Source organism: Carya illinoinensis, chromosome 12 (assembly GCF_018687715.1).
Source record: "Carya illinoinensis cultivar Pawnee chromosome 12, C.illinoinensisPawnee_v1, whole genome shotgun sequence".
In the NCBI taxonomy this organism is placed as follows: domain Eukaryota; kingdom Viridiplantae; phylum Streptophyta; class Magnoliopsida; order Fagales; family Juglandaceae; genus Carya; species Carya illinoinensis.
This window is the reverse complement of record NC_056763.1, coordinates 30,249,979-30,264,428: the sequence shown is the minus strand read 5'-3', so window position 1 is coordinate 30,264,428 and position 14,450 is coordinate 30,249,979. Positions and strand designations below refer to the sequence as shown.

The following is a 14,450-nucleotide window of genomic DNA, read 5'->3' as shown; positions in this document are numbered from 1 at the left end:
ATTTTAATATAAGAGAATTGTCAAACTCAAATGAGATAGGGAAAGGCTTCTATCAAACAATTTGACGTTGTTTACTCTTATGGTAATCCATCTATAGCAAATATGAATTTTAACAATATTTAACGAGCCTCATGATTTAAATTCACATACATAGTTTTGATCCCTTAGAGCATTCCCAATGCGTTATATACAATGGGTTATGTAAAACGCATTAAGAATGCAAGATTTGAAGAAAATAACTCAAAATCCATATTCAACGGATTTTGTATTTTGTAATTAATTTACAGCTTGCTACAGTATATTCTCTAAATCTAGCGAACAAATATCTAAATTTTTTATTAATTCTCTCTTTTATCGTTACTCTTTTTTTTTTTTTTTTTTTTTTCTTTATTGTCACTGTCAATAAGTCGCTTTTATTTCATTTTGTTTTCTTGTCCGGGCCTCCTGAGGTAAAGCATCCCATTCTCATTATATATTTTGACAATATTTTTATTATATAATTTCTTATTCTTATTTTTTGAATTAATTTATACTTTAATACAGCTCATAAATTTGAATTAATTTAAAATAAAACATAATTATATGATATTGTATATAGGAAGATATTGTAAATATTAAAAAATACGAAGATATCATTAATAGTTAAATAAAATATTTAAAATAAATAAAAAATATTAAAAAATATGATATTTAAATGATAAAAAAATAAATAAATATATTATAAAAATTAGTATATAAAATAAAAAAAATAAATTTTAATAATATATTTTAAAGAATACGATAAAAAAAGCTATTGAGAATGCTAAAGTCAATAATCGATTGTTGTAAATGAGGACATGCCTATAAGGCTATGTAACGTGCTAAAAGAGATATGCACAAAAATATTGATAAAAAATGGCCTACCGGAGCTCCATCAAAAAATTTCGACCGGATATTTGGACATAGATGAAATATAAAATTTTAAAAATTTTCATATTTTTATTTTTAAATATAAAATATTTTGTAATTTTAAATTGTTTATCTAATTATTATCTAAACACAAAAATTAATATAACTTGTATAAATTAAAACATATGAAAATAAATAGACCAAAATAAAGCGTCCTCGATGCAAAATCCTCTGGAACACATTTGAGGCCACGGAAGGTAGAGTGAGCCCCAGCCCACGGTAGCCCAATTACTAGAAAAAGCTGCAGATTCAAGAGAGAGAGAGAGTGCGTGTGTTTTGAGGGAGAGAGGGGCCCTGCAGGCCAAATCAGCGTGCTCTCTGGGTCTGAGGAAGAAGAGGGTTTAGCCTCGGAGAGAGGAAGAGATGTCAGACCTAGACAGGCAAATAGAGCAGCTGAAGAAATGCGAGCCTCTTAAGGAGTCCGAGGTCAAGGCTCTCTGCCTCAAAGCCATGGAAATCCTCGTCGAAGAGAGCAACGTTCAAAGGGTCGACGCCCCTGTCACAGTAAGTCCCTCATCTGTCATCTCTTTCTCTCTCGTGCGTGCACCCACCCACACACACATATCCTACTTTAAAGGCAGGGTTTACTGATTTAGTTTGTGTGGTTTGTCTTTGTGATTTCAATGTTGGACTGGGTCTTGGCAAGTGGGCTGTCTATGTTTGTTTCATATTTGTGAGTATGTGACGCAAAATTGAAAGAAGCAACTTGCTATTGATTTGGAGTTGCTAAAAACTATTGGGTTTCATTCTTAAAGATAATTATGTATTGGAGAAGTCAACTGGGTTAGAGATACATAAGGGTTTAGGGTTTTAGAAACCTGAACTGTGGGACTAATAGTTTGCATGAATGATGTGACTTTCAGAAGTGAAGCCCTACTGCGAAAGATGCTTGGCTAAACTTTGTGGTCTTTTCAAGTTTAAATGTTCAAGTTTAAATGTTCAATTAATGAGGTTAATATGTGTCGAACGAACCATGCTTGCGTAGTTAGTCTACTCAGCTTAAGATGAAGAGTTACTCTACTCATTGTTCTTCATGGGTTAGGGAATCTATTCAGTTGGATCACAGTTTCACGAAGGGACAGATCTTATTATTAATTGCCGCATTAAGTGTAAGCCTTTGACTGTTCCTTGCAACTTCTATAGCGACCTAGATAGGTCTTATCTCTTGTATACCATCTTGTGTACTTGGGCTATGCCTTTTATTATTAATACTACCGTTTTACTTATCAAAAAAAAAAAAAGTGTAAGCCTTTGACTTACGGAGTATGCTAGTATGTGATAGGGGGTCATGAAAAGCATGATCTGTCGCCAACATAGAGTTTGTAAGGACTTTTTTGGGATGTGGGGGTGCAGGAATTGTTCACGAATAGCCTTTCAATGATATCAGTTTTGGCACTTCAGGTCAAACCTATCCGGCTATTTAAGATTTTATTGACATGATCTGCAAACTTTACCCTATCGCCTAGTTGCAATGGCCGAGAATTGTGACATTGAAAAGAAGCAGATCTTCTTGTTCTCTTATGGAACCAACACAGGTGCAATAGGCAATAGCATTGAAGACAGTATTCTATATAAAAGGGTCATGCTTCCTGACCCTTGCTGGTCTTTATAAGTTAAAGCGACTTCTGGGGGACCCTACTTAGATTTTACTATGAGGGTAACTTTCTGTTGCGCATTGATTTGGTAGACTACTGCACTATTGGCTAGCTCTAGGTCATGCGAAAATGAGAGTTGGGGAATTAGTACAATTTCAAAGTGTCTAGGAGTTAAGCACTTGTTGGTGTTCCTTGCAAAGCAATATTTTGAGTTTGATTAGTAATGCAAAGCTATGTTACCTGCAATTAATTTTTAGCTGAAGTTGAAATAGGGAATCCAGATTTTATCATATACGCTTAAATATAATTTTTAAAAAAAAATCCTAATTGTGTTTTAGGGTGGCTAATTTCAGTTGGCTATCTTTTTTGCATAGATATGTGGTGACATCCACGGGCAGTTCTACGACATGAAAGAACTTTTCAAAGTAGGAGGTGATTGCCCAAAGACTAACTACTTGTTTCTTGGAGATTTTGTTGACAGAGGATTCTACTCTGTGGAGACATTTCTGCTTCTATTAGCCTTGAAGGTATTAATCTTTTTTGGGATAAGTTAGAAATATTTTTTAAGAAGCACAAAAGAAAAAACCCAAATAACCTTGAAGGTATTGATTTTATAATATGCTGTGTGTGAGCTTGTACTGAATGTTATTGGCCTTTGCAGTTTATTGCACTTGCTCTTTATATTTCTCAGATTCGTTTTATTTTCTTTTCACATTGTTTCTAGCCATTTTGCTAGGAGGTTCTCATACTAATGCCACTTCTGTGGCTTCTAAAGCTTGGTATTTTTTAAAGAAGTCCTTAACAAAATTTTGAATTAGACTATCATCTATGCCAAGATTTTTTGTTTCGGAACATCACATTGCATAATTGAACTGACGAGGTATTCTGAAGCTTATTTTTATTTGTGGACTACATGATTGTTGCCATGTTTTTCTGCTGCAAAGCTTTGTGTTTAACTTATGGGAAGTTGGATTGGTATCAACTCCTCTTCCTCCCTTTTGGCTACGGAAGTTCTCAAGCTAAGTTCTATTAAGGATAAACCACTAATATCTTAAAAATTAAGTCATGAATATCTAGTTAGAACACTTCTTAGACTCAGTTGATTTGAAATATAGTACCCTGCCCTCCCTATAGGAAAATGCCTAGCTACTATTCCTAGTAGGCCCCAGTTGTGATGAAGCAAGGACTGAAACTAATCAAAAGCATCTTTCAGGGAGGATTCTCACACAATGTAAATATTCACCATTTCATGATCTCTGTGGGAACTTTGAACTGTGGGAACTTTGAAATTGGTTCAGCGTGGAGTTACCTTACCAAATGCCAATGCCATATTGCAATCTATTATGCAATTACAATGTTTTTCACGTAGTTTTTTTTTATAGGAAAATGATACACATACAACCCTCTACACAATCCTATTTTAAATGAGGGGCATTTTTGTAGAATAACTTATAAACGAAACATTTTTTTACAGAAATACCCTCAATTTAAAACACGGTTGTATAAAGGGTTGTAAAATGAGTTGTACGCGTATCATTACTCATTTATGGATCAGTGATTTATTAGTTTCTCAGTGTACTTATCAAAAAAAAGTTTTGCAGTGTACTAATTGTTTGTGATCAGGTGAGATATCCAGATCGGATAACTCTGATTAGAGGGAACCACGAGAGCCGTCAGATCACGCAGGTTAAGTCTCTAATAGAATAATTGTTTCAACTTTCTATGCTCTTAGATATCTATTGGCTGTCTGTTTCAACACTTAGGCCTGGTTTGGATAGAGAGATGCTTCCATCTCGTACCATCTCAGCTCATCTCATCCAATGTTATCTCAATATCCAAAAACCACAAACACACACTTTTAAATTTCAAATCTTCAACTTTTTCATCTAATCATTATCTTAATTATTACAACTTTCCCAAACTTCCAAACAAAATACAAAAAATAATTCAACATTTTCAAATCTCAAAACGAGAATAATATTAAAAAATTATATTCTAACAATATTTTAATTTTATAATTTTTTTATTCAACTTTTTTTCTCTTCTTTCCCAAAAGCCCATAAAACACTTTAACTCAAACCATTCCTAACTCATCTCATCTCAACTCAAATATCTCACTACTATTCACCAATCATCTAACTCATCTAATATCAACTCACTATCCAAACCAAGCCTTAATGTGTTCAGAGCATTTATCATTTATTTGTACTTTTCAGGTATATGGATTCTACGACGAGTGCCTTCGTAAATATGGATCTGTGAATGTTTGGAGATATTGCACTGATATATTTGATTACTTAAGGTTTGCTAATATCCTTTAGAAACTCAGGACATCTGTCTGTTGGAATTTAAGGAAGGCGTAAGGGTATTTTTTTTTTGATAGGTAAGGAAGGCATAAGAATTATGGAGTGATATGCAGGGATGTTACGGCATGGTGGCCACTTAAGTGAATTTTGCGTTAGTTAATTAAGCATTTTTCTATTGTTTTTGGATGGTCAGTCATTCGGAGTTATAAATGTCATCAACTTGGATGGTTGGGATCATCAGCTTAATTTCTTGCTTGTTTTGGGATCATATGCCGAGAGCTTTTTGTGGTTCTACAACTTGTACTCAAACTAATCAAAAGTTACTCAATTCTCCCCATGCTACTGCTTTTGTAACGCAGATACAAAATATGCTATGAGTTATTGAGGTTGATGTGTCAGATACCTCAAAAGGATATCTCAGATATCTCCCTGCATATCTCTTTGTCACACAGTGTCTATGCTTTCCAGTACACCATCCTTGTTACCCAACTTCAAAATAAGCACCGAAGTTCAGATAAAAGTCTCATTGTTTATTTTCCATTACCACTTTCCAAAGGGAAAAAAAGTCATATAAAGGTGTCTGTCTTTAATTTTGTAAGGTTCTATATTGACCTTCCAATGGCACTTTAGTGGCCAGTGGCCAATTAAAGTCATTATCTACTCCTGTTGCTTCCAACACAGCCTAGATTTGGGTACTTTAGTTACGTCTTTCCCTTGGCTTCTAAATTTCAATTATGTTTGTTACAGTCTATCAGCGCTCATTGAAAACAGAATTTTCAGTGTCCATGGAGGACTCTCTCCTGCCATATCAACATTGGATCAGGTCAGAGAACTCATCCTACTTAGACATGTATATATATTGATATATATATATATATATATATGTATCTATTCTCTGATGCTTTATATACTAAAAATGTTACTTTACCAGATACGAATAATTGATCGGAAGCAAGAAGTACCTCATGATGGTGCTATGTGTGACCTCCTTTGGTCTGATCCCGAAGATATCGTGGATGGTTGGGGTTTGAGTCCCCGTGGTGCTGGTTTCCTATTTGGCGGCAGTGTCGTGACTTCTTTTAACCATTCAAACAACATTGATTACATCTGTCGTGCCCATCAGTTGGTAATGGAAGGCTATAAATGGATGTTCAATAGCCAGATAGTTACAGTCTGGTCAGCTCCAAATTACTGCTACAGGTAAATTAGGAATTCAAATTTTTCTCTGTTGCTTTGTTCTGGTTTTCAAAAGGTTTGGTTTCATTCTTGGATGATTTTGCAGATGTGGTAATGTAGCTGCAATTCTTGAGTTAGATGAGAATCTCAACAAGCAGTTTCGTGTGTTTGATGCTGCTCCACAGGTCTGTATGTAAGCTTCATGTGCAATATATTTCCAGAGAAAAATAGGCGGATGCTCTTGTGTAGACTAATGGCTGCATACACTTTCTTTATTTTTCCTACATTGATACTCCTGAGTTATAACCTCTGTAGTTTTTTTATTAGTGTTATTATATCTAAAAGCAATTGTGCATTATTTTATCTTTATTTAGTTAGTTAGTTAGTTCAGTTAGGTTCCTTAAGGTGAGAACCTAAGACTTATCTAATCCTTACCACCCGAGCCATGGCCAGGGGGTATAGTACCTGTAGGACACGAACTATTATAGTTATTAAAAGGAATACAGACAATGTCACAATATGGTTTTATGATCTGTCATTGGTGTGTATTCCATGCAAACTGTTTTCAATTCATACAACTAGATGGTTCTCCATCAACTTAAGGACATTCTCTGGCTGTGTATAACACAACATTGGAAGAGGCATTATGTTTTGTTCTGCACTTCAGTATTATCAATTACCACTTGAATTATGTGCTACACTGAAATATTGAAATGATATGTAGGAATCAAGAGGGACACCTGCGAAGAAACCTGCACCAGATTATTTTTTATGAAACGGGTTTGGTAAAGTTTTACTTTTCGCCATCCAATATGCTTGCATTGATAAACAAGAAGGTATACAGTTGCATGGAAATGATCCCATGTAATACGAAAGAAATCTGCGCATTGCTTAATGATCGGTTCCCCCAAATGCCGAGCAAGAGGTCTGCTTTTCTGTTTGTAATCAGTTGGATAATTGGGTTTGCATTTCTCGTTTGTCTGATTTTACTGTCTTTGTTATTTACGTGTAACTGTAGTGTTAATGCAGCAAATCATCGAACATAGAATTCCTATCCTTGTTCATTTGATATCAAAAGGTGTACTTTTATTATTGTGGTCAGTTTGGATAGTTGGCTTAGTGATCGGTTTTCCCCAAATGCCAAGCAAGAGGTGTACTTTTCTGTTTGTGATTGGTTGGATAATTGGGTTTGCATTTCTTGTTTGTCTGATTCTACCATCGTCGTTGTTTACATGTGACTATAGTGTTTTGTAGCAAATTATCGAACATAGAATCCCGCCTATTCTTTGTTCATTTGATTGCAGGGGTCTTGAATAGGATGCAGGGGTCTTGAATAGGATGAAATTTAGCTTTCATCTGTTTGTCCTATTGGGTAATATGTTCACAACATGCTGTTTCCTCTTTTCCATTACTTCTCCGTATATAGAAAGAATCCTATGCGTGATCTCGTGCATCATTTACACTGGTAATCAGGATCTCAAACCGTTACTGAGTAGTCGGTTTACAATTATGTGCTGTATTTCTGTTTTTCTTCCAAGGTGACAAGAATGCGTTGTAATTCAACGGGTAAAGGTGACAATAAATGAAATTATCACTTTTAGCTATAAAATCTGTCTGTACCTTGTGAAGGCAGAGATTGATTAACAAATTCTAGCATATTTTTGCGAACAAGATGGACTGTGGAATCTTCAATTTTTTACGTGGGCAATTTAACAAGCATATAATGGGTGGACTTAGAATCAGATCCTTTGCTCAGAAGTAGCCCATTCTAATTGGTGTAGGAGCGATAAATTCCCCTAACAATAAGAATATTAGTAAATTCTAACTACTACACTAAGCAGTCTAGCTACAACTAAAATGGTTGTAATGGAAAATAACGTGATAAGGTATTATTTTTTATGTATTTTCTTTTTTATAATATTATTTTCAATTATTGTTTTAAAATTAAATGGTTGCGGAATCTGCAATTATATCTCCCCTCCATCACTGAAATCGTAACCGGAGAGAAACCCAAAACAACACAAGCCACAGACGAAGCTACCGCTCGGCCCACTCCCATGGGTTTTTTGGACCGAAACAAAAAACGGATCTTCAACCCGAATGAACCCCAAAAAAAAAAAGAAAAAGAACCGCTCTTTCTTCTTTTCTAATCTCTCGAGTCTCGAGATCGGTCTGCCAACTGTGCCAAGTCACCCCCAGCAATCACACTTGCACGAGCTCGAACACAAACACGAAGGCTCAATTCTTTCGCTCCATAAATTACCCGCCAAAAAGGTTCATAGTTTTGCTCTTTTTAAAGAATCAATTTCAAAACACCCCCTAAACCCGCCATCTCTCTCTCTCTCTCTCTCTCTCTCTCTCTCTCTCTCTCTCTCTCTCTCTCTCTCGGTCCATTCTTGTAACGGCGTCTTCGTCGGCTTTTCCTCTTTGAACAATGGATCCGACGGCATCTGTTGAACCGTCGGCTGGCTTGATTTTCGATAAGGGGATGAATGCGAACGGCCGTGGAGAGTCTGGAGACGGTGAGTTTGACGCCCGGAAGCGTAAGAGGACTAAGTTTGGGCCTGGGCCGGCCCGCCAGCTAAATAAAGTGGCGGAGATCGTGCTGGTTCTCTCGACGATGACAAGGATACGAGGCAGGAAGACCCCTACGGAGGGGGAGATAGAGTTGATGGCCGAGGCAAGGCCAAACTGGCGGAGGCCTGCGTGGCCTTGGCGCCTAAGAACGTGGTGGGCAGGGAAGCCATAGGGACGGTCATCGAGGATTTGGGGCTCGGTGGGAAAGTGAAGGATCAGAGACTGGGGTTTCGGTCTCCCAATTTGACGATCAAGGAAAAGCTTGAAAATGCCAAGAGGAAGGTGAGGGATCCGCTTTCATCTTTTGGATACGGTTTTCTTACCTAGCCGTTGGTTTTAATCTGAATTGGTGTTCAATTTTCCTTGAAATAGGTGTCTTAAATTGTGCTATATTTGTTTGACTGTTGGAGAAATGTAGTGGAAGTTAGGGAATTGCTATTTTGAATCTTAGGTTTGTTTTCTATTTAGAATTCTGAATCTACGTGTATATTTCACACATTAAAGTCGAATTTTGAAAAGGGAGCTATCTTTGTTCAGATGAATATTGCAATTTTCTGCGCCACTATATTTATTATTCTAAGCTCGTGAAAACAGAGTAGTGTTCTTAGATTGTAGTATCCCTCAATTAGCCTCGTGGTCAATATTTATACTATATCCTTGATATTGAATTGCACACAATAATTTAATGAGGTGATGCCAAATTATCGAACTGCTTTCTAGGCTCTGATGCTTGTTTTTCCCCCCCAGATGGACGAGTCTAAGAAGTTTTCTGCGCATTCTGCTGCATATACTTCTCTCCCCGTACAACCAACTCAAGTACATTAGCTGAAAGCCGTGGGGCATTGCATCCTCTGCGTACTTTTCCATCAGATAAACAAGGTCATCCCGTCTGTTTCTTCTAGAGGCATCCCAGCTTCTTCACCTTCAGCTCATGCTTCAGCAATAGTAACTTGTACATCCTTACAATATCAAATGACCACTGCTGCTATGAATTCAAGAGGATTACCTAGCAGTCATTTAGATTCCTTATCATTGCCTAAAGTTGAAAGAGTACGGTTCAAATTGGATGGATCAAACAGGACTTCTTATGCACCACAATTCCAAGGTAATGTTCTAAAGATTTTTAGTCTCTGTCTTTTATAGATAAAAACTGAAAAAAGTGTCAACCAGAAAGCATACATACAGAATATAAATTGAGTCTTTTAATGTTTACCTCACAGGGCATGCTCTTTGCAATTACCTAACTGCTTGACTGAAATGTGTATAGAATCAGTTGGGATGGAGGTGGTGTGGGGTGGTGTCACAATTGTATGATACTGGCTATTTTCTCTTCTTAGCCAATAATTGGTCAGAACTACCCTAATGGCTCTTTCCACTTGTGTAAGCTCTTAATATTTTATGTACTTATCCTTCTTATATTTTGTTTGCAGTGAATTCTTCTGCAGATCACCCGATGGTGACTGCTCCTGCATGGTCCATACAAACCCAATCTGCCTCAGTGGCTAAAAGTGGGCAAGAATACAGGCTGTCAAATCTTACTTCTGCCAAGGCTGAGGGAACCATTGATGCGAGTACATCACAAGTTCCCACTCAAACAGCTAGAGATCAGAGCTCTAGGCCATTTATAACACAAACTGCACCTGTAGATTTGCCTAGTATACATCAGGCTGTGCAGGGCATGAGCTTTGTCCAATCCCCTTCACCTGGTAATAGTCACAATGAAATTGCTAAGCTTATTCAGAAGTTATTGCAACCGCAGCATCCTGAACATCCTAAATGGACTCCTCCGTCAAGGGATTACTTGAATAAGGCTTTAACTTGCCAAATGTGCCAGCTCACCATCAATGAGGTGGATAATGTACTTATCTGTGATGCTTGCGAGGAAGGATATCACTTGAAGTGTCTGCAGCCTAATCAAAATGGAATACCCAGAAATGAGTGGCACTGCATGGGGTGCTTGGCATTGACCCAAGGGAAACCTTTGCCCCCTAAATACGGTCGTGTCATGAGAAGTAGTATGAATCAACCAAACTTGTCTTCTGACATAGCTATGAAGGTGTCATCTTTAGAAAAGAAAGTGGGAACTTGACACCCAAAGGTCAATCAGCTGAAGATGACAGCAAATGGAAGCTCTGGTCTATGGAGTCCCGCACATGCTGGTACTGCAGACACCAATTATGTTGATTCAGCATCTGATATAAAGATTCCAGATGCAAGAGAAAACCAAGGAAATAATAGTGCATCAAGCATAAAAAATGTTGATGAAAAACCTTTTGCTGGAGTGCACACAAATATCCCTTTGAAACCTCTTTCTGTTGGTTCATCAAGTGTAAATTCTATTCAAAATGCCAAAGATTGTGAATTATCAACACGTGAAGAGAGATCATTTGAAGAAGAAATAGATCCTCCTGCTAAAGTATCTGAAAAGGTGGGTAATAATCCTTATCACTCCCTGCCCTCACACAACTCACATGTTGATTGGAGAGACCTGTCAAACTGTGCTGAGGTTCCATTAAAGAATGGACAACGACCTTACTTTCAAAGAACCACACAAGTCTCATGTCAGAGAAAATATTGACCATTCTTATGGATATGATGCTAAACAAGATGACCAACTTGTATCACAGGCAAATCCTTCTGGAGGTTTGCAAACTTTTATGGGGGCTATTGAACATTCTGGGTCTCCTTCAGATGGTTTGTGTGGTGCAGAATGGATTGGTAACGTTGTGCAAGTTCTAGATGAGAAATCATTTTACCCGTCTTGTAGGGTCAGTGGAATAATGTATAAACTGCTGTTTTCGTTCCAATCATGGTGAACTGATACCCTCTAAGCTCCAGGCAAGCAAATTATCGGGCATTCTATGATGTTTCCAGCTGTAATACTTGTGCACCTTCACCCATGAGATCACTAGATTTGGCTTGTATCTGATACATCAGACAGGCCATTTCTCTTTTACAACTTGTTTTACTTGTTATAGATCCGATCTGCTCTATTTTGGAGCTACTTATCATTGGTTACATCTTTTAAATGCATTTATCTACTAAATTATAATATTGTGAAGTCTCAATTTTTGGTTCTAATTACAGTCTATGTGGGAGGATGGCAAAACTGGTTCAAAGTGGGGTCATTGTAACAAGGTGCTACTTTCCTTGCGACTTGCCTGAGAATGTTGGACACCCATGTAGCCCTGAGAGCAATGAGGTGACCCATTTACTTGTTTGCGTATTCTTCTTTTTTATTCTCTAAATTTTCATGTCAATGTAAAACAATACGGTTGGTTAATTAGTGGTGAATTGATTGAACTTATGAGATTTTGGTCATTATTTTTTTGGACGTTTCATGTGCTGTTATAGGTCTATGAATCAAATCTTGAAAGCACAATAATGGCTATTTTGATCCAAGGGCCATGCGAAGTTCTCCCTCCCCCAAGTTTAGCAGAGAAAGTGCAAGTTGAATTCAAGGAATCAATGCAAAATTGGATTACAGCCAGTTTTCTTGTGCGAGTATGTCTCACCATTTATTACTCTTCTTACAATTACTTCTTTACTTCTTACGGTTTCGTTTTAAAGGAAGATTGCATAGGAGATTTTCATTTACATGGTTTTCGGTGTGTTTATAAATGTGTGGAAAATTTGTTGTCTCCTTAATGCTTCACATTGTTGTGTCCATGTGCAAGGGAAAAAAGGGATCAGAGGAAAGAAAATGAGAGTAAATTGTATAAACTGTTAACATACATAGGTTTGTTAGTATACGAATAAATCACGATAGGATTGTAACCCATCTAGTTAGATGGGTCCAAATGTTTTTTTATACATATTTTTGGTTTAAACATGCTATGCTAGTCACCACTTGGATATAAGTAATGTTATAATTATGTCAAAGAACATCTTATACAAGAGGAAACAAAACTAAAAGAATAAATTAAATGTTTTTTAAAATAAAAATGAACCTTATTTTTGGGGTTTCCACATGTTATACTCATCGCATTTTGAACATAAGTGATGATTTGTTTGCAGCTTGGTTCTTTAAAATATATCATTATCAATAGTAAACATAGATAAGTAATTAAAATATCCTTGTTTAGATTGAGATGACAACTATCACGACACTCCGCAGATGACTTTCTTGTTACATGCTTCTGAAGAGGGTTTTTTTTCAATGGACTTGCACTTGACATTTGGTTGTAATCACTTTATACTCGCACGTCACTTGGGTAGTCTAATCTAGTCAGGGTGGGATGGGGCAGAGTAGTTGGAAACCCGGTCATGACTTAAACCCACATTGGGGCAGGTCTTTTAACTCCAAACGGCCACCTATACCCTTAATGGATCTATAACCTGCTTCATTGTTTAATGGGAAAACAATGTTGTTTTGCATATGGTTTTATGATGAATTTAAAGGGGTCTTTCAACCTGTCCCCAGTTGATATTGCCATGCATATATTTTGGCGATTAATTGTTCTCTTTTAACATTGCACCTCTTTGGTGCTCTCTTTGAACGGGTATCAAGTATGTGTTGCTCTAACTGTTGCCTTATTGATTTCTAACACTGTTGTTTATATCAACAATCTTTGGGGATTCAGAGCCTTCGATATGTAAGCATTAGCCGTGTAAGCTGCTTGGTTTTTTAACTAGTAACTTCTTCTGAAAGATACATTGATTTTGGTGAAAAAGAAAACTATAAAATGGTAATTGTGGATGGGGGATATTAGTCAATAACATCAATGCACTACGTCGTCAATTTAATCAACAAAGAATGATATTTTCACTTTTTCTTGAGAAATATGGAGATAATATGTTGCCATTCATTTGACCTTGAGTATCGAAAGTGAGGACACTCAAGGGTGAGGTGAGAAAAGGAAAATGTTCTTTTAATAACAAATGTGGTTGAGTTTCCATCTATTCATGCAATGTAATGTGGGGATTAACATTTGTAAGTTATGTTCTTTCCTGAAAAAATCTTTGGTCTGGACTTACGATGATAAAGCATGTCGTTGCTCTTTTGTTTATTTTCATATTGCCCTTTGCCAAGTTTCTGTGGGGGATGTTTAATGAATTAATCGTGTTAGACAGGTAGTCCATAGCAGATGTGGCACTCAGAGAGATGAAGATTTAGGAAGTTCCAAAATATCCATCCCTGTACAATAGTACTTGTGATTTAGTTTTTAGTATCTTCCAATAGCAATTCAAATTGTAATCATGCCTTAGTACGGGTGCTTCATGCCCATTTTCAAAGAAACCATTTCCTTAATTTGTGTCTAACAAAACTTTAGTGTTGAATTGATCATTCCTTCCACTAGAACTCTATTTGAAGGGATCAACCCGTTTGGTATAGAGCAAAGGTCGGCACCAAGTTTGAAATGGGACCGTGTGGAAACCCCATATTATAATAGCTCATGATGCCATGAGCTCCAACGAGTCTAGGCTTTAAGTTAGGCGCAATGAGGTTGCATAATCTAGCACAACGGTCTTTGATGTATAACATTAATGGCTGAATCTTTTGTGAGAGAGAGAGAGAGAGAGAGAGAGAGAGAGAGAGAGAGAGAGAGAGAGAGAGAGAGAGAGAGATGAACAATATTGTTTTAAGTAGTTTCCTGATTACTTCTTTGCTTCTTAGTCACAAAAGAAAATAGAAAAGAAAATTTATAGATGCCACAGTCAGATCGTCCGTGATCCAATCCTCTTTTACCATAATATTGTAGTTCCATATCCTGAAATTCATGCATATCTACGATTCCCAAAACCGTTGAATAAGTTTATTGATTATAGCTGTAGACTTTATATATACCTCATTCGAAGCTTAATTTATCAATGGTTGCTTCAGATGGATCCATTCGCATTATTAATT

The 14,450-nt window shown here is 36.8% G+C and overlaps 1 protein-coding gene and 1 pseudogene across 1 annotated transcript; both read left to right on the top strand.

The window, feature by feature from the left end:
- The first annotated feature begins 1,129 nt into the window (after positions 1-1,129).
- On the top strand, positions 1,130-7,126 carry LOC122289624 (serine/threonine-protein phosphatase PP-X isozyme 2). The gene is made up of 8 exons (XM_043096785.1): positions 1,130-1,452; positions 2,918-3,070; positions 4,167-4,229; positions 4,760-4,845; positions 5,597-5,672; positions 5,781-6,049; positions 6,132-6,210; positions 6,750-7,126. The coding sequence occupies exons 1-8, from the start codon at positions 1,312-1,314 to the stop codon at positions 6,798-6,800; spliced, it is 918 nt and encodes a 305-aa protein (XP_042952719.1). The 5' UTR covers positions 1,130-1,311; the 3' UTR covers positions 6,801-7,126.
- A 149-nt stretch (positions 7,127-7,275) lies between these two features.
- On the top strand, positions 7,276-13,923 carry LOC122289408 (annotated as a pseudogene).
- Positions 13,924-14,450: the final 527 nt, after the last annotated feature.